Consider the following 20684-nt stretch of genomic DNA (forward strand, 5'->3'; position numbering starts at 1 on the left):
GAAAGAGAACGGGAAATGGTCACGTAATAGTGAGGAATCCCTTGAAGTGCTTCTCGACACACATTTCCCATCGGGAGACGGTTTAGAAGAGCCAGCAGACATCACTCACACTTCGATCACGGAGCGGGTAGTGCCGGGCTTGGTGACCGATACCAAGATCGAATGGGCAGTGAAAACGTTTTCTAAGTTTAAATCGCCGGGTCCAGATGGTATATTCCCGGCCATGTTACAAGGTTCAAGAATGGCGGTCGTGGAATGGCGTAAAATAATATTCGATAGCTGCATAAGGCTAAATCATGTACCGCACTCTTGGAGAATTGCTCGTGTAGCTTTCCTACCAAAGGCGGGTATGCCAAAGATTATAACCCCATTAGCTTAACATCATTTCTGCTCAAAACCTTTGAGAGGCTGATAGATGTGTACATAAAGTCCAACGTGCTCTCCACAACACAACATACGTACACCAAAGGCAAGTCGGTAGACACCGCATTGCAAAGGGTGGTAATAAGCGTAGAGAAAGCCCTGGAATATAAGGAATATGCTCTAGGAGTCTTCTTAGACATTGCCGGGACTTTCAATAATGTCTCTAAATGGGCGATTATGGATGGTGTTAATTACATTAAAGTACATCCCGCCTTAATCAGGTGGATCGGCTGCATGTTAAATTGCAGGAAGATTACATCACAATGGGGATTGTACGAGGCCACGAAATCAGTGTACAGGGGCACGCCGCAGGGAGGGGTGCTATCACCTGTTGTGCACGCTGGCCATCAACCAACTGCGCAGGCGATTCGATGAGGGACTCGTAAAACTTACGGCTTACGCAGATGACGTTACAATTGTCATAAGTGGAAAGTGCCTTCCAACGATTAGTTCTTTGATGGATCGGGCGCTTCGGGATATTCATACCTGGGCATCTAATGTCGGGTTGTAAGTCAATGCGGAGAAGACGGATATGGTCTTGTTTCCAAAGAGGTACAAGGTCCCAAATTGGACCAGGCCTAAGTTTGGAGTGGTGACCTTACAGGAGAAACCTTGCACAAAATATCTAGGAATCATCCTAGACAGTAAGCTGTCATGAAAGCTCAACGTGGAGGAGAGGGTGAAGAAGGCCTCAACGGCACTACGCATGTAAAAGAATGCTGGGGTGGACGTGGGGTTTATCGCCCTCTCTTTATCATTGGGTTTTTACAGCGATTGTAAGCCCTATTCTATACTATGGGATTCTTGTTTGGTGGAAAGCCACACAAAAACAACATACCTCAAAAAATTAGAGGGGGTATGCAGACTATCGATGCTTAGCATTACGGGAGCCCAGAAAACAACCCCGACCTGGTAGCAAAGAACATAGCATTAACAACTGCAACCATGCTTGGTGCCTCGGGGCAGCTTGAGCGCCGGCCATATGGCCATAGTAGTATAGCGCCATCAATCACAAGAAGAACAGACTACCTGATTCCCTATCTGCGCTTCGAGGGATATCTTAAGGCCACAATAGAGGTGCACGGTTGGCGCAAGGGTGCGCAAATGGCGGACGAGGCGATACATGTGTACACAGATGGTTCCAAAGTAGTGGAAGGAGTAGGGTCTGCGGCGGGACGTAGGGAGAAAATTCGGGTCCGGGACTAAACAATTTACGGGCCCCCTATAAAAAATCCACTAATACATTTGATTAACTTGAATTAATGGCGTTTCATTCATGAATCATTATTGATGGATTACATCAAAAAAAAATTTTGCCACATCAACTAAATTATTTTTGGACTAAGAGCTGACAATAAAATTAACACAGAATATTTACTATTTATACTATTTTATTGTAACGTAGAAATAAAATTCTCTTTTAACAGCCACATATTATTTCCAATAATCATTTCTAGTTATTTGGTAACATTTTAATACATTTCTGATAAATTTAATGATGATTATAAATTTTAATTATTCAATATAGAAAGTTCGGATATCAAAGAGTGGCTTTAAAAGTTCCATGAGGAGCTTGGGGTCGCCAGAGCCTCGTCTGTTAGTGAAACAGGATTCGCCGCGGATAGATTAGGTTGACAATTGGGTTTGGAGAAGCTATATATTGCGCTGGCAACTGAAGGATTGCGCTACACAGCCCCTTGAAATTGATATTTTAGTCGCCTCTCACGGCATACTTACCGCGGGTATATTCTGACCCACTAACCCGCTGGCGGCCACCGTGGTGTGATGGTAGCGTGCTCCGCCTACCGCACCGTATGCCCTGGGTTCACACCCCGGGCAAAGCAACATCAAAATTTTAGAAATAAGATTTTTCAATTAGAAGAACATTTTTCTAAGCGGGGTCGCCCCTCGGCAGTGTTTGGCAAGCGCTGCGGGTGTATTTCTGCCATGAAAAGCTCTGAGTAAAAACTCATCAGCCTTGCAGATGCCGTTCGGAGTCGGCATAAAACATGTCCCGTCCGGCCAATTTGTAAGGAAAATCAAGAGGAGCACGACGCAAATTGGAAGAGAAGATCGGCCTTAGATCTCTTCAGAGGTTATCGCGCCTTACATTTTTTTTTTCTAACCCGCGGGGGGCAGTATTTTCGTGTGATGGCAGTTTATCGTATAGCTTCTTCCATACCTGGAATTTCGAATATCCGCAGAACAAATTTTAAGTCGATTTAAAGTATTGGTGCTTAATAGACGACATGGTAGGCAATAAAAAGCATTGCTACTGGCACTCCACACTAACCAGTCACGCTCCACTTTCCATTTGGCAAGATTCTGTTTAACAACGAGGTAGGAAATGCCTCGTCATGACAATCACGTGGAAAAATAACAAGACACTTTTGATGACCTCGAAGAATTATTTCGTTGACTTCTTCAGATCGCAAAAACTCAGTATTCACGGTACCGATATCGAAGTCGTTTAAATAATCTGGACTTTGATACAGAGTTGGTGGTATCGTTGGAAGACTTTTTGAAGCTGAACCTTCATCACTGTCACCACGCAAAACTTTACGATTTCAGATTCATATAAACATACATTTTTGTTTGATGTTTTTATTGTCTCCTCAGGCCCAGGCAAAAAATCATTATCAATATTCGTTGCTTTTGAAATTCGACTGAAAATTTGCAAATGGAACAAACAAAGACTCTCCTAAATTAAAAAAAAATGTCTTAGTACCCCTAAATCGCGGGCCCCCTGCGAAACCCCGGGCCCGGGGGAACTCCCCCCCCCCTCCTCCCCCTCGTCGGGCCTGGTCTGCGGTATACTGTGCTGATCCGGAAATAAGCAGATCCTAGATGCTGCCGGATTACTGTAGCGTTTTCCAAGCGGAAATATTAGCCGTAACCAAAGCAGTAGAAACCCTGGAAGAGAATAGCTTAGGCTGCAACCGGGTTAACTTTTATATTGACAGTCAAGCATTAGCATCTAAATGCGTGTTAGAGTGTAAGCAGTCTCTGGAGAGAATCGGGACAGGGAGAAGCATACATCTATATTGGGTCCCAGGGCATGTGGGAAGAGATGGGAATGAAAAAGCGGACGAACTAGCTAAAAAGGGCGCATCCCTTGAAGCTTGCTCCGTAGACATCCCAATTAGACTGGGCGAGATTAAGCAAAGGCGAGAGGTGCGCATGATCGACCAAGCGGGAAAGGCGTGGGTTGTAAAGTGTCGAAGATTATGTGTAGGTCTTACAACCTTAGACTAACAAAGTTGCTTCTATCATTAAAAAGAGAGGACTGTAGACTCATGACGGGTATTCTGACTGGACACTGCCTTCTGGCGTCACATGCCTTTAAATTAGGCTTGGTCAGTGATAGCAGATGTAGGAAGTGCGGGTTGGAGGAGGAAACGATCAAGCACGTTCTGTGCTCGTGCCCTGCACTTGCCAGGCTAAGACTCCAGCTACTATTAGGAGTGATACAGCTATCAGATCTAGAAGCAGCAAGTGGCTTAAGTCCTAGGAAGCTTCTAGTATTTGCCAAGAGGACGGAGTTATTTTATAACATAGGTCCTGGTTTTTGATATGGTTTTTCAGTTTGGTCGTTAAAACAAACTTCTGGTAACACTACGGACTCAATCAGTCTATGTGAGGTCCTCATGGACCGGCCAGTTCAACCTAACCTAACCTATGGCTCCCGAAACATAGAAAATTGCTTAGCCATAAAAGGGACGGTGCCACATCCATTTTCAAAAAATTTAGTGTTTTCCAATTTAATGCTATAATTCAATTTAAAATGTAAAATTACATTGATACAAAGCTCTTTTTCGCTAAGATATAGCTTAATATTTTCGTCTGCGACCCTTTTCAAAAACTTATATTAAAGTGGGCGTGGTCTATAACCGATCTCGTCCTTTTTTCCAGAAATATTCCCTGCTATAGGGAAAATCTGTGTACCCAATTTTATTACGATCCTTTAATTTTTCTTCGAGTTATGGCTCCCGAAACATAGACAATTGCTTAGTTATAAAAGGGGTGGTGCCACGCCCATTTTTTAAATTTGAAGTTTTTCCTATTTATTGTTATAAATCCACTTGGGAACGGAAATATCATTGATATAAAGCTCTTTATGGCAAAGATGTAGCTTATTTTATTCGTCCACGACCCTTTTCAAATTTTTTTATAAAAAAGTGGGCGTGGTCCATAATCGATTTCGCTAATTTTTCTTTCATCTCTGCCGAATTGTGTTAAGATAGGTTTAACGATTTTTGATTTATGATTAATAATATTTGTAAAATTGATTTTATCACAAGTAGGCGGTGCCACGCCCATTTTAAAAAATGTTTCCAAATTTTTATCAAGAGTCTCAATATCAGACTACACGTCAAATTTAAACATTATTTACTAAATAATCAGATTTTTTGTATTTTCCAAATTGTTATATATGTATATAAAAAGTGGGCGTGGTTATCATCTGATTTCGCTCATTTTCAATACAAATCTATTCTGGGTCCAGATAAGCTCGTATACCAAATTTGGTGAAGATATCTCAATATTTACTCAAGTTATAGTGTTAACGGACAGACGGACGGACGAACGGATATGGCTCAATCAAATTTTTGTTCGACACTGAAGATTTTTATATATGGAAGTCTATATATCTATCTCGATTCCTTTATACCTGTAGAACCAACCGTTATCCAATCAAAGTTAACATTCTCTGTGTGCAAAGCACGCTGAGTATAAAAACGTCTTTATTGTTAGCTACATCACAAATACGTTTTTGGAATGAATCACATGTTAGCAGGTTATAGTTTGAAAATAAAGCGCACATTTATTTACAAATTAATGTATATTTTTATCTTTATAGAAATCGATTTGTTTCGTTAAGCCCGAAATAAGCGCGACACAAGGTGAAGTAATTTGCTCATATACGGATATTATACGTATTTCAGACTACAGAAATAAATACGGCAAGACGACAAAAACAAAAGAACCATATATTTTGCGTAAAAGTGATTTTATAAAGGTTGTTTGTCACAGCGAAACATCTGGTAGTAGTTGGTATGGTATGGCCTATGGAATACGTGATGGAGTTGTTGTAAAACTATCAACTCCACCCAAGGTGCCTATTTATGCAGGATTGTCTGGTTTGAGTGTTGCTGAACTAACAGCCGATGAAAATACATTATTGGAGCCAACAAAATATTATAATATTCTAATGTTTGGGTTTGATTCAATCAGTAGAAATGCTTTTCAACGCAAATTACCCAAAACATATTCGTATCTCGTGCAAGAACTAAAAGCGGTTGTATTGAAAGGTTATAATATTATTGGTGATGGTACACCGCAAGCTTTAGTGCCATTGCTTACTGGCTTTACAGAACTTGAATTACCAGAGACTCGTATTCGTATGCCAAATGCGATGAATGTAGATGTTTACCCAATGATATGGAAAGAATATGCACAACATGGCTACTATACATCGTTTAATGAAGATGTGCCACATATTGGCACATTCACATATCGTATGAAAGGATTCACAGAACAACCAGTCGATCATTATATGCGTACATTATACATGGAAGCGTCAAACTTGTGGAATTGCTGTGCAAAACACTGCGTTGGACATAAACCCGATCATGTTGTTATGTTGGACTATACAAAGCATGTAAGACGATGTAATATGTATGGGAGTGCCACGAAATCCCAAAAAAAAAATACCCAAACACAAAATCCCCAAAGAAAAACAAGTAAGGAAGGTTACGTTCGGGTGTAACCGAACATTACATACTCAGTTGAGAGCTATGGTGGCAACATAAGGGAAAATAACCATGTAGGAAATGAACCGAGGGTAACCCTGGAATGTGTATCAAATGAAAGGTATTAAAGAGTATTTTAAGAGGGAGTGGGCCATAGTTCTATAGGTGGACGCCATTTAGTGATATCGCCATAAAGGTGGATCAGAGTTGACTCTAGAATTTGTTTGTATGATATGGGTATCAAATGAAAGGTGTTAATGAGTATTTTAAAAGGGAGTGATCCTTATTTCCGTAGGTGGACGCCGTTTCGAGATATCGCCATAAAGGTGGACCAGGGGTGACCCTAGAATTTGTTTGTACGATATGGGTATCAAATAAAAGGGGTTAATGAACATTTTAAAAGGGAGTGGGAGTGTGTTTGTACAATATGGGTATCAAACGAAAGGTGTTAATGAGTGTCTAAGCTTTGGCGATTCGGCGGGCGAATAGTTTTTTTGCTATTATATTATTTAAGTGGACTGTGTGTTATTTTAGGAGGGAGGTTGCTATGCACCTGTTACACCTTGTATTTATTGATTGGGGCGAGCACTGGGGGGCTCCAAGGTATTGGCTGCGGGTTGAGCCACTTTGTTTTGCTTTGAAAAACCCCCCTTTGGGATAAAAAACTTAAACTATGTCTTTAGAATATTTCACTAACTAGTTGAGAATTACAAGCACACTCAATGGCTAATGAAACAAACGAACGAAAAATGTTCACAGTTTAAGTCACTTAAACATACTCGCCCGCCTAGACGGCTTAGTCGTCTAGTTAAATTTCCATACGAGCCAGTTATCCGGCTCGAAGGACCATGTCTAAGCTTTGGCGATTCGGCGGGCGAATAGTTTTTTTTGCTATTATATTATTTAAGTGGACTGTGTGTTATTTTAGAGAGGGAGGTTGCTATGCACCTGTTACACCTTGTATTTATTCATTGGGGGCGAGCACTGGGGGGCTCCAAGGTATTGGCTGCGGGCTGAGCCACCTTGTTTTGCTTTGAAAAACCCCCCTTTGGGATAAAAAACTTAAACTAAGTCTTTAGAATATTTCACTAACTAGTTGAGAATTACAAGCACACTCAATGGCTCATGAAACAAACGAACGAAAAATGTTCATAGTTCAAGTCACTTAAACAATGAGTATTTCAAAAGGGCGTGGGGTTTAGTTCTACAGGTGGACGCCTTTTCGAGATATCGCCATAAAGGTGGACCATGGGTGACTCTAGAATGTGTTTGTACGATATGGGTATCAAATTAAAGGTATTAATGAAGGTTTTAAAAGGGAGTGGTGGTAGTTGTATAGGTGGTCGTGTTTTCGAGATATCGCCATAAAGGTGGACCAGGGGTGACTCTAGAATGCGTTTGTACAATATGGGTATCAAACGAAAGGTGTTAATGAGTATTTTAAAAGGGCGTGGGGCTTAGTTCTATAGGTGGACGCCTTTTCGAGATATCGCCATAAAGGTGGACCATGGGTGACTCTAGAATGTGTTTGTACGATATGGGTATCAAATTAAAGGTACTAATGAGGGTTTTAAAAGGGAGTGGTGGTAGTTGTATAGGTGGTCGCCTTTTCGAGATATTGGCATAAAGGTGGACCAGGGGTGACTCAAGAATGTGTTTGTACGATATGGGTATCAAATTAAAGGTATTAATGAAGGTTTTAAAAGGGAGTGGTGGTAGTTGTATAGGTGGTCGCCTTTTCGAGATATCGGCATAAAGGTGGACCAGGGGTGACTCTAGAATGCGTTTGTACAATATGGGTATCAAACGAAAGGTGTTAATGAGTATTTTAAAACGGCGTGGGGCGTAGTTCTACAGGTGGACGCTTTTTTGAGATATCGCCATAAGGGTGGACCAGGGGTGATTCTAGAATGTGTTTGTACAATATGGCTATCAAACGAAAGGTTTTAATGAGTATTTTAAAAGGGCGTGGGGCTTAGTTCTGTAGGCGGACGCCTTTTCGATATATCGCCATAAAGGTGGACCAGGGGTGACTCTAGAATGTGTTTGTACGATATGGGTATCAAATTAAAGGTATTAATGAGGGTTTTAAAAGGGAGTGGTGGTAGTTGTATAGGTGGTCGCCTTTTCGAGATATTGGCATAAAGGTGGACCAGGGGTGACTCTAGAATGCGTTTGTACAATATGGGTATCAAACGAAAGGTGTTAATGAGTATTTTAAAAGGAAGTGGGCCTTAGTTCTATAGGTGGACGCCTTTTCGAGATATCGCCATAAAGGTGGACCAGGGGTGAATCTAGAATGTGTTTGTACGATATGGGTATCAAATTAAAGGTATTAATAAGGCTTTTAAAAGGGAGTGGTGGTAGTTGTATATGTGAAGGCGTTTTCCAGATATCGACCAAAATGTGGACCAGGGTGACCCAGAACATCATCTGTTGGATACCGCTAATTTATTTATATATATAATACCACGAACAGTATTCCTGCCAAGATATCAAGGGTTTTTTATTTCGCCCTGCAGAACTTTTTCATTTCATTCTACTTAATATGGTAAATGTCACACCCATTTTACAAAGTTTTTTTCTAAAGTTATATTTTGCGTCAATAAACTAATCCAAATACCATGTTTCATCCCTTTTTTCGTATTTCGTATAGAATTATGGCATTTTTTCGTTTTTCGTAATTTTCGATATCGAAAAAGTGGGCGTGGTCATAGTCCTATTTCGGCCATTTTTTATACCAATACAAAGTGAGTTCAGATAAGTACGTGAACTGACTTTAGTAAAGATATGTCGATTTTTGCTCAAGTTATCATGTTAACGGCCATGTGGAAGGACAGACGGTCGACTGCGTATAAAAACTGGGCGTGGCTTCAACCGATTTCGCCCTTTTTCACAGAAATAAGTTATCGTCCCAGAATCTAAGCCCCTACCAAATTTCACAAGGATTGGTAAATTTTTGTTCGACTTATGGCATTAAAAGTATCCTAGACAAATTAAATGAAAAAGGGCGGAGCCACGCCCATTTTGAAATTTTCTTTTATTTTTGCATTTTGTTGCACCATATCATTACTGGAGTTGAATGTTGACATAATTTACTTATATACTGTAAAGATATTACATTTTTTGTTAAAATTTGACTTTAAAAAAATTTTTGTTTATAAGTGGGCGTGGCCATTCTCCGATTTTGCTAATTTTTATTAAGCACGCATATGTATAGTAAGAGGAGTAACGTTCCTGCCAAATTTCATCATGATATCTTCAACGACTGCAAAATTACAGCTTGCAAAAGTTTTAAATTACCTTTTAAAAGTGGGCGGTGCCACGCCCGTTGTCCAAAATTTTACTAATTTTCTATTCTGCGTCATAAGTTCAACTCACCTACCAAGTTTCATCGCTTCATTCGTCTTTGGTAATGAATTATCGCACTTTTTCGGTTTTTCGAAATTTTCGATATCGAAAAAGTGGGCGTGGTTATGGTCCGATATTGTTCATTTTAAATAGCGATCTGAGATGAGTGCTCAGGAACCTACATACCAAATTTCATCAAAATACCTCAAAATTTAGGAAAGTGATCGTGTTAACGGACGGACGGGCGGACATGGCTCAATCAAATTTTTTTTCGATCCTGATGCTTTTGATATATGGAAGTCTATATCTATCTCGATTCCTTTATACCTGTACAACCAACCGTTATCCGATCAAAGTTAATATACTCTGTGAGCTCTGCTCAACTGAGTATAAAAAATACCCAAACACATAATCCCCAAATTCAAAATCTCCAAAATCAAAATCCCCAAACACAAAATCCCAGTGCTATGATAAACACCATGACCGTGTAAAAAATAGCAATATCTCTTTCCTCTTTCATTCATATTTATGTATGTATATATATATTCACGTTTCGGCAATACATATTTTTACTTATCCATATATAGGACTGCTAGTCGCACTAAATCGAACAAACTAACAGAAGCGTGTACTATGCAGAAGGACATCACCGTGGCGGTAGCCACGGTTATACCACACACCCGGACTTGGCATGGCGTAGCCCAGGGTTATTTTTTATAAGCGCGGCCGAAGGCCGCCTATGCAGAAAGTTGGTATGGATTATTAGCCTTTTTTGGTCGCGGCGATTTTAAACCTAATTTGAATTTATTTCACACATAAAATGGGGATTTTGGTTGGGGATTATGAGTTTGGGGATTTTGATTTTGGGGATTTTGATTTTGGGGATTTTGATTTGGGGATTTTGATTTGGGGATTTTGTTTTGGGGATTTTGATTTTGGGGATAACGTGGTAGACCCAATATGTATGGTACAGGCATAAAGTAGCGTACATTTTTTTTTATAACAAGAGCTGTCCCTGTTCATCCAAAAAATGTTATTTTACACCACGATTCAATCACAAGAAGTTTGCTCGGCTGTCAAATTTTTTGACAGTTGCAGCCATTTTGCTCCCAAATCGAATTGACATCCATTAAATGTGTTGTTTCTTTGCGATTTTTCGAAAAATATTAGTAGTAGAAATAGGAAGCAATCAGTTTACAAATGCCCGATAAGTACTGGGAGTAGATTCAGTAACTGTGAGATTCAAAATATACACTTTTCTTCATTTAATTTATATGAAAGAAAAATGTACGTTTGAAAACTCACACTTCCTGAATACAGGTCCTGAGCTGCATAATTCCTTAGAACATTTTTTTAATTTTATGCTGAATTTATTAACTATGGTGAATTTATTTTATGAAAAGCACGTATATCCAAGGAATCATGCACTCCCGTAAATATATGAACGTACGAAAAATAAACAAATTTAAAATTGATCGTTCAACGTCAAAAACTCGACTAGTAAATCGACTCACGTAAAAATGACATTAGTAAATATGGTATCTTACCATAGCGAAATGTACTCATTGAGCATGTGACCTTATTCATTCCGTATGTTCGGGAACATACGTCTTCATTTAAGAATTTGTGGAATCGTTTTATATTCGTGTATAGTACCTGGGCAACCGAGCTTTGCTCGGCAATTTTCGAGTATGCCGCATAACATATTTTGTTCTACATTACATCATTAATCAAACTCTACTTTTTTTATATGCACATATCTATATATATAAAAAGAAGTGTACATTTTGATTGTCACTCCATAACTCGAGAACGGCTCGACAGATTGCCATGAAAGATACAGGAAGGAGAGATGATGGTTAGTTGATTTTGAAATCCCAAATCGGTTTAGCCATATATATATAAAAATTAAATTCTGTGTGTGTGTGTGTTCGCTATGGAAACGTATTTCCCACACATCAATCATCACCAAATTTTGGTTATGGGTTCCTTCGATCAACGGGAAGGTTTTAGGCTAAAAATAATTTCGATATATAAAAGGGGCGTGGCACCTCCCATACAAATGGAATCTTTGGTACTGAATACCTTTGAAGGTATACATGCCAGAACATTGAAATTCAATGAGGAGTTATATGAGGTCAATCCCTAACACCACCAAGAAAATGCGGAATTTGGAGAAAGGGGGCGTAGCACCTCCCATACAAATGGAATCTTTAGTAATGCATAACTTTGAAGGTATACATGCCAGAACATTGAAATTCAGTAAGGAGTTATACGAGGTCAATCCCTAACACCACCAAGAAAAGGCGGAATTGGGAAAAAGGGGCCGTGGAACCTCCCATTCAAATGGAATCTTTGGTACTGCATAACTTTGAAGGTATACATGCCAGAACATTCAAATTCAGTAAGGAGTTATATGAGGTCAATCCCTAAAACCACCAAGAAAATGCGGAATTGGGAATAAGGGGGCGTGGAACCTCCCATTCAAATGGAATCTTTGGTACTGCATAACTTTGAAGGTATACATGCCAGAACATTGAAATTCAGTAAAGAGTTATTTGAGGTCAATCCTTAACACCACCAAGAAAATATGGAATTGGGAAAAAGGGGGCGTGGCACCTCCCATACAAATGGAATATATTATAATGCATATATCTGGATGTCGTAATGGTAGGATAATTAAAATTGGTAAGGAACTATGTGACGTTAAGTCCTAAAACCTCCAGTAAAATGTGGAATGGGGAAAAACTATGGCTGCCGTACAAACTTAAGTTATTTTAACACCTAAAGTTTGACTGTATTGTTGAGTTTAGCTGTTATGCCTTTTGGACGTTTAGTAATCTGCCGCTGTTAAAAAAATTGTTTAGCTTCAGTCTATCTACATCTTCTATAAAAATCATATTCTGTGTGTGTGTTCCCTATGAAAACGTGTTTGCTATACTTCGATCATCACCAAATTTTGGCTCGAGGTTCCTTCGATCAAGACGAAAGTTTTTCATATTTCAGAATTAAGAATTTTAAATTTAAATGTTTTTGTTTTTTGGCTATGCGAAAGAATTATCTTAGCTCCCAAAAATGATCATGTTAACAAAATCAATGATCGCTTTCAAAATCAATTTCCTGGTGAAGTGACGAAATATAAATCGATCGACACAGTTACAGATGAAGATAGAATTGTGAATTATCCAAATGAATTTCTATACTCCTTAGAACCAAAAGGAATGCCTGCGCATATATCAACTTTGAAAATTGGCTCACCAGTCATGCTTCTTCGGAATGTAATCAAAGCAACAATCATCAGCGGTAAAAGCAATACAATAATATATAATAAGATACAAGAATAAAATGTTTTAACAGAAAATTTGACCAAATATGCGTACAAAATTCAATTAAATTTACAGAACAATAAATTAAATTATCAACAAACAAAACAGAAGAAATAACGCAACATCCTCGATCTCGGGCGTTACAACGTGCGCCTGGTAAAGCTAGTATTATATATTTTTACTTACCAATATTTGATTTCCCTTCAAAACCGATTTCAAAAACATATCAAACACTAACCGCAAAATGAACTGGAATGAAAAATTTTAAATGGGTAATTCCAGCCTATAGTATAAGGGATTGTTATGACAATTAGTGAAATCGAGAACTAAGTTATTTAGGTCGAGTAATTTCATGCGCCGAGTTATTAATTTCAAAAAATTTTTTAGTTATACGCTATGAGTCTCGCAATTTTATAACATTCCAAAAACTTATAAATTTCAACTTACTTCCCTAAGCGCCATCTGTTGGTAAGTAGTTAAATGGTTAGATGTCGTTTTCAAATTGAACATATGCCTCTAGTGTTCAACGGTAGCAAATTACCATGGTGAGATATCTTTTTGCTATGGTGAGAAATCTTTCTAATAGTAATCTGAGAAATTGCAATTATTCATTTCATATTTACCAAAAATATGCATTAAATATATTTTGCTAGAATTTGCCACGGTGCCTTGATATTGCATTTCAATTTTATTAGCGTGTGTGAAATTCAGAAAATTAAGTCGAATCATGTGTAAGATTTTTTTACCAAATTTTTAACTTTAATGTTCTCCTTTAAAGCTTTAATAGAATATGAGTAAGTAGAGTACTATTTCGTCTAACTACCCCAACCCTAAATGGCAATAAAATAAATAAATGTAAGGCGCGATAACCTCCGAAGAGATCTAAGGCCGAGCTTCTCTTCCAATTTGCGTCGTGCTCCTTATGATTTTCCCTACAAATTGGCCGGACGGGACCTACATGTTTTATGCCGACTCCGAACGGCATCTGCAAGGCAGATGAGTTTTCACTGAGAGCTTTTCATGGCAGAAATACACTCGGAGCGCTTGCCAAATACTGCCGAGGGGCGACCCCGCTTAGAAAAATTTTCTTCTAATTGAAAAACCTTATTTCTAAAATTTTGATGTTGCTTTGCCCGGGGTGCGAACCCAGGGCATACGATGTGGTAGACGGAGCACGCTACCATCACACCACGGTGGTTGCCTAAATGGCAACCCTTCCCAAAAATGTCCCTATTGTAATGCGGAGTGAAATACCTTTCGTTTGATACCCATATCGGCATATCTCATGCATTTTTTTAATTTCGAATAGGTGGCAACCTTAAATGGCAACCCTACTCAAAAATGTCCCTATTGTAATGCGGAGTGAAATACCTTTCGTTTGATACCCATATCGGCATATCTCATGCAATTTTTTTAATTTCGAATATGTGGCAACCCTACTCAAAAATGTCCCTATTGTAATGCGGAGTGAAATATATTTGTTTGATACCCATATCGGTATATCTCATGCAATTTTTTTAATTTCGAATAGGTGGCAACCCTAATCAAAAATGTCCTAATTGAAATCCGGAGTGAAATACCTTTCGTTTGATGCCCATATCGGCATATCTTATGCAAAAATCTTTTTATTTCGAATAGGTGAAAACCCTAAATGGCAACCCTACTCAAAAATGTCCCTATTGTAATGCGGAGTGAAATACCTTTCGTTTGATACCCATATCGGCATATCTCATGCAATTTTTTTTTAATTTCGAATAGGAGGCAACCTTGTGAAACATTCTGAGTGGCAACACCTAGGTAGAAAGTCTAAGAAGGTGATACATTATATCTGTGCCAAATTTCATTTAAATCGGTTGAGCCGTTCCAGAGATCGTTCGGCTATACAAATATATAAGAAATGATCGTTTAAAGTTATATGATATGTTGTAGCTACATATAACGCTCCAAGGAAACTCAACGAATATTTTACCAACATGCATTGGCATGCGCAAAGTTTTAATATCTAAAAGTTACATATTCAGTATTAAATGTGTTTACTGTGAAATAGGACTGAACAAAACTCTTACTTGTTCGTTTAATTCCCTCGAAAGTTCCTTTTAAAATGAAGTTTAAAGAAGCGAATTGGATTTACTAGTAACGCTTCGTTCAACTTCTTGTTTTAACGAATAACATGTGATATCCTTTCAAAGGGATGCCATACCTAAAGTTTCAAACTACATAAAGCTTATACTCTTCAAATATTATGAAACGTTTACAATATTTTCTAGGAATAAAATTGTAGTTTAGTTAGTGACAATATACTTATTTGAAATATTCGGACCTCGTGAGGTAGTATCAAACGAACGTGTTCTGAATATTCTAAATTAACCGTTTATCCGGAATACTTAAACGGAAAAGAGCTTTCCCAAATTTCAGAATAAAAAGGTGAATACTCCCTGTGTAGCAGGACCGCACAAAAGCGTAACTCTTCTGTCAAAGTCAAGGCCGGAATATAAAGTTCTTAGACATTGAGCTATTTTCTTTTATTTTTTGTTTTGTCAGTTCATTGCGGCTGCTGAGTAGAGTATCACCCCATGTCGGCTGCCAGTTCGAAATCATCCTATCTCAAAATATTTTTAAAAAATTTCCCAATTCAGGATTTTTCACAAAAATGTCCTATATCAGAATTAGGTTGAAGAACGCTTTATTTCAGAATACTTTTCATTAACTCCCTCTTATGTCAAAATTCATTTAACTTTTGCTCAGATAGGGAGTTTTTGAATTCTTCAAACAAATTCTGAAAGAATAACCAAACCAACATAACGCTTTATGAATTCACGAAATATTTACTAGAAAATGAATTATTTCTCCCAAAACCTGTTGGCATTTACAAATTTATTATCACTACTAATATACTACTACATGTACTTTTCTACTACAATTTTCGCTGAAGGGGATTGAATTATTCCCCGTTTTCCTTACTTCGTAAAAGCAACCCGTCCAGTTTTTTAAATTTGGGAGTGTCAAAGCTCTGTCATGATTGAAGAACAAACCTCTTGTAATTGAATCATGATTTTACACAACTTCTGGATAAATTATTGTTTTCGTGTTAATCGGGATTATTCGTTTTAATGATATTTTCTGCCTGATTTACGTAGTTTTTCTTGTAGTTTTTATTTGTTTTATTACGTTTTTATTGCTGGCGTTTCTATTTCCGTTGGTTTGTTGCATGTAATTTAACCACGAATCGTTCGTACGAATAAGGCCGGATTTTCAGTCCGAGTTTAAACACTAGTTAAAGTTTACTAGAGTTTAACCCTGCCACTTCGGCCGCTTGAGCTGAGATGCGCAGCAAAATTTTATGTTATCGAATAAAGTGGCAAGGTTAAACTCTAGTCAACTTTAACTAGAGTTTAAACTTGCACTGAAAAACCAGGCATAAGATAAAAATTGTTGATTCCGAATTTCCAGACGAAAAGATTATAAACCGTTAAAACTGGTTTGACTGCGTCAAACAAAACACGACAGTCGCTTCCGTGTTGGGCTAACTGGCGCCAACTGGTAACACAAAGTGAATTTAAATCGTTTAACGGTTGGTCCTTCCAGCGGAGTCTGCTTCCATAGTCGGGTTCCGATAAAAATACTTTCTTAGCCGAAGCATCATCTTTCATTCGCATAAAATGACCTAGCCGCTGAGTTCTCATTCGCTGAACTATGTATGATGTCTGCGTAAAGCTCGTACAACTTATAGTTAAATCTTTTTCGGTATTCGCCGTCGGAGAGTTCGGTAAATCATTCGAAAACTTTTCTCTCGAACAGAGCCGTCCCATCAGATGTTATCAGTGTCCATGCTTCTGCAATATATATTAGGACGGGGACGATAAGTGACTTGTATGGCATGATGACTTTACTTTTCAATTGCCCACATAGTACAAAGTAGCATTTATTAGCTGGTTTTCAAGGCTGATTTCATTTGTGTTAATGCTGGTTCTCAAATAAACAAAGTCTTTTTTTATTTTGATTACGGCTGTCAATTGTAACATGGTTGCCAAGACGGAAATGCGCTGAACCTTTGCTTGATGGCAGCAGGTACCTCGTGTTCGCATCAGATTCAAAAAAATCGCACGTTTCACCCTGTCTGAAACGTTGTTCAGTTTCGAACGGTTCGGAGAGAACCTTTCAAATTCTGGCTGAGCTGATATAGGCAGCTCCTTTTCGTGCTGTCGAAGGCGCATTTAAAATCGACGAAAAGGTTATGTGAAAGCTAATTTTTATAAAAAAAAAATTAAAAATTTATTAAAGAAACCGCTGGTAGGGCCATGTCCGCTATTGTAGGTACATTTGTACGAAAACTCTTAATCGGCGTCGACCCTTGAGAGTTTTTCAAGGGAATTTGTACCATGGAATACTTCTCATAACATCTGTTATATAACACTGCAGAAAAACTAAAACGCATATCACCATAAGCCGGATGAGAAGATCGGTGTAAATCACTTCGGATGTATAGCAAGCCTAAATATTATTGTGGCGAAGCTTAGCATCACTAAGCTGTTAGTAAATAATCGCACAACAACAAAAACATGAAGCAGCCACTCTTAAATACGTGTACACATTAAAGCTAGCAACACTTATGTAGAAAGCGACGAAGATCTATCTCACACACACAGATGTAGTCATCGGCCGAAGTAGTTACTCACACATCCACACGCATATGGCTATAAACTACAAATATACGTGTACTTATATAGCTGGTAACTAACCAAGCAGGAGATACAAAAGTTCTAGAAGATAAAACATCTAGACCTTAGGAGAAATATGCGAACGAAGCAACGGAGAGTATAAAAGCAGCGCAAGCTGAGTAGTCAGTAATCAGTTTTGATTTAAACACGCTATTGGTTGCGAAGTATAATTGTGAAGTACTATTCCAAAGTATTCTAAATAAAGACCAGTTTGCAATACTGAATATTGGAGTGATTTATTCAACAGTTTAGCGATTCGAACGACAGCAGAAGGTTTCGAATAAGCGGAATTTCCACAAAATTCGTTACATTATTTAGTAGAAGTATACGTGAAGATGGATGTGGAAGATAAGAAAATTTCACGAAATGGAGGAAAAGGGATAAGGCAGAATGTTTGCTGGGTCAGCTAATCAGTTTTTAAATTGCTACGCTATGCCGACTCAAATATCCGAAATCATACATACTAGGGTGGGTCGATTTTTATGGACGAAAGTTAACCAATATCGCGCCATCGATTTTTCGATAGGATTTGGGCTCAGGAAAAAAAAATTCCACTACTCATACCCAAAAAAATAATTTTCAAGCCTGCGAAATTACATTTTTTTTACTTTTTTTCGACTTTGATTTTTAAGGTTTTTTTCATGAACTACTAAAAAAATTGTCATATGTATACCCTGTCCGACCCAAAATTGTCCGCTAAAAACATATAAAAATATTTTTTTTTTTTCAAAAATTGTTATCGCCAACGTTTTTAGCGGACATTTTTGGGTCGGACAGGGTATACATGAAAATTTTACAATCAAATGAAAATCGGGGGCTCGATATCGGTTAATAAATCGACCCAGTATAATACATACTTAATAAAGTAGTCAGAATATAATAAAGAAATTTTCATATTCTGAAAGCTGTATTAAAACAAACATTTTACATGAAAATCGCAACCAAGTTTCGTGTTCTCATCTGTAAGACTACGAGGGTTTCCTTTTATATTTTGCAACTAATAAAAATTAATTAATTAATTAAGGAAAATAGTTTTATTGTTTTTCAAAATATTCTCCATCCAAGTCAATACACTTCTGCATTCGCTCGATCCAATTTTCAAAGCACTTTTGCCACTCAGAAGAGGCCACCTCTAAAACCAACTGTTTAAAGGCTTCTACAACTCCTTCAGGCGTTGAAAAACGTTGACCTCGCATTTTTTTTGATATTCGGTAATAAAAAGAAATAATTAGGTGCCAAATCAGTGCTGTAAGGCGAATGAACCATCAATTCGACCTTTTGAGTCCTCAAAAACTCTCTTGTGTGAATCGATACGTGAGAGCTCGCAACAACAACAACAACAGCTCGCATTGTCTTGGTGAAGAATGATTTTTCTTCGGCGGTTGGTTTTCCTTAATTCTACAAAAACTTTTGGCAATCAAATGGTTGTATACCACTTCGAATTGAGCTAAGTTTATCTAGTGGAACAGTTGCAACATGACGAACTCGTTGTGCCATCGTTTCACAGTGGCTAAGTGTGGTGATTCAACACCAAGAGTAGAAGTAAATTGATTGATGCACTCCTGTCTCGATAATCCACGTCGAAAATCGTAGTACATCGTCACACGAAAATGTTCACGGGTTAATTCCATTTTTAGGCAATATGAATTTTTAAACTCCCTATAAATAAACACAAATAAAACTCGTAAGTGAAAACGTTATATGCAAGTTTATGCCAAAAAATACCACACTACGATAAAAATATCTAATTACAGCTAATCACATGTATGTTGTCAAGGCGCAAAATATAAAATGCAACCCTCGTATGTTATTGAAATAAAAAAAATAGGCTGCATGTGTTCTGTATAGTGGGTACATTACTAAAACAAAATAATTCTCATTTCAGTTTATGGTCAAATATAAGGATTCGCCACGATTTGTGTTCAGTTTTCATGGTGGACTGTCGCATGATTCCATAAATTTGATTGGTGCTGCCGATGATGATGTTATGTCTTGGCTGCAAATTTTAAAGGATACTCATTTGTTAGACAATACAATTCTTATAATGATGTCGGATCATGGCAATAGGTGAGAACAATTATCTAAAATTGATAAGAGTTTAACCTTACCATTTTGTTCGATAACATACAATTTTGCTGTAAAACTTACTTTAAGCGGCCGAAGTGGCATGGTTAAACTCTAGTCAGCTTTAGCTGGAGTTTAAACTCGCACTGAAAAACCGGACATAAAACAACTTACACAAACACGCAAATGCCTTGTTACCATAGAAACAAAACGTCAAGCACAACTGAGGCCTTGGGATCAAGTCTCGAGCAAAGCAACAGCGAAAATTTATAAAGAAAGGTTTTAGGTTAAAAAAAGTTTTTCTAAGAGGGGTCCAATATTGTATTCACCCATTCTGGCCTTTCTAATTCCACACGGCGTGCGTTGAAAGCTGGATTACTCAAAAGTGAGGCATCTTATAATGATATCGATTTTCCTTCATCAAATAAGGGAAAATCACCATGTAGGAAAATTAACCTAGGGTAACCCTGGAATGTGTTTGCATGACATGGGAGTCAAATGAAAGGTATTAAAGAGTATTTTAAAAGGGAGTGGGCCTTAGTTCTATAGGTGGATGCCTTTTCGAGATATCGCCATAAAGGTGGACCAGGGGTGACTCTATAATGTGTTTGTACGATATGGGTATCAAATTAAAGGTATTGTAACGAATTTGCTTGCAAATCCTCTTATTTGCCTCTGCTAAGTTCGTATCACTAAACTGTTGAATAAATAACTCCAATATTGAATAATGGAAAAATGGCCTTTATTAAAGTACTTCACAATAACACTTATACTTTGCAATTAGCTGGCTTAATAACCAAACTGATAGCTTAAATGAAACTGACTTTCAAAATAATACTGCTATTCTCACTAGATATCGTCTTAATCGAAACTGCTTATAGCGCCTCTACCGCTGGTGCTTTTATACTCTGTGATTTCCTCGTGGCATCTTCTAGGCTTAGTTGCCGTCATATAATTATAACTACAGATGCACGTATATAGCTTCTCATATGCGTGTATTTGTGAGCGACACTTCAACAATTACAATTGCATACTTTTGGGAGCATCTCTTC

General features: G+C 37.9%; 1 protein-coding gene across 8 annotated transcripts in view; it reads left to right on the plus strand.

The window, feature by feature from the left end:
- Nucleotides 1–20684, plus strand: part of LOC137254555 (uncharacterized) — a 70710-nt gene that overhangs the window by 45251 nt on the left and 4775 nt on the right. For all 8 annotated transcript variants that reach the window (XM_067792362.1, XM_067792337.1, XM_067792317.1 and 5 more), the window contains 2 exons: nt 5282–6082; nt 19454–19635. In XM_067792362.1, coding sequence (XP_067648463.1) covers nt 5282–6082; nt 19454–19635 — 983 coding nt within the window. The remainder of the gene's footprint in view (nt 1–5281; nt 6083–19453; nt 19636–20684) is intronic.

Source organism: Eurosta solidaginis, chromosome 1, assembly GCF_040869045.1.
Source record: "Eurosta solidaginis isolate ZX-2024a chromosome 1, ASM4086904v1, whole genome shotgun sequence".
In the NCBI taxonomy this organism is placed as follows: Eukaryota; Metazoa; Arthropoda; class Insecta; order Diptera; family Tephritidae; genus Eurosta; species Eurosta solidaginis.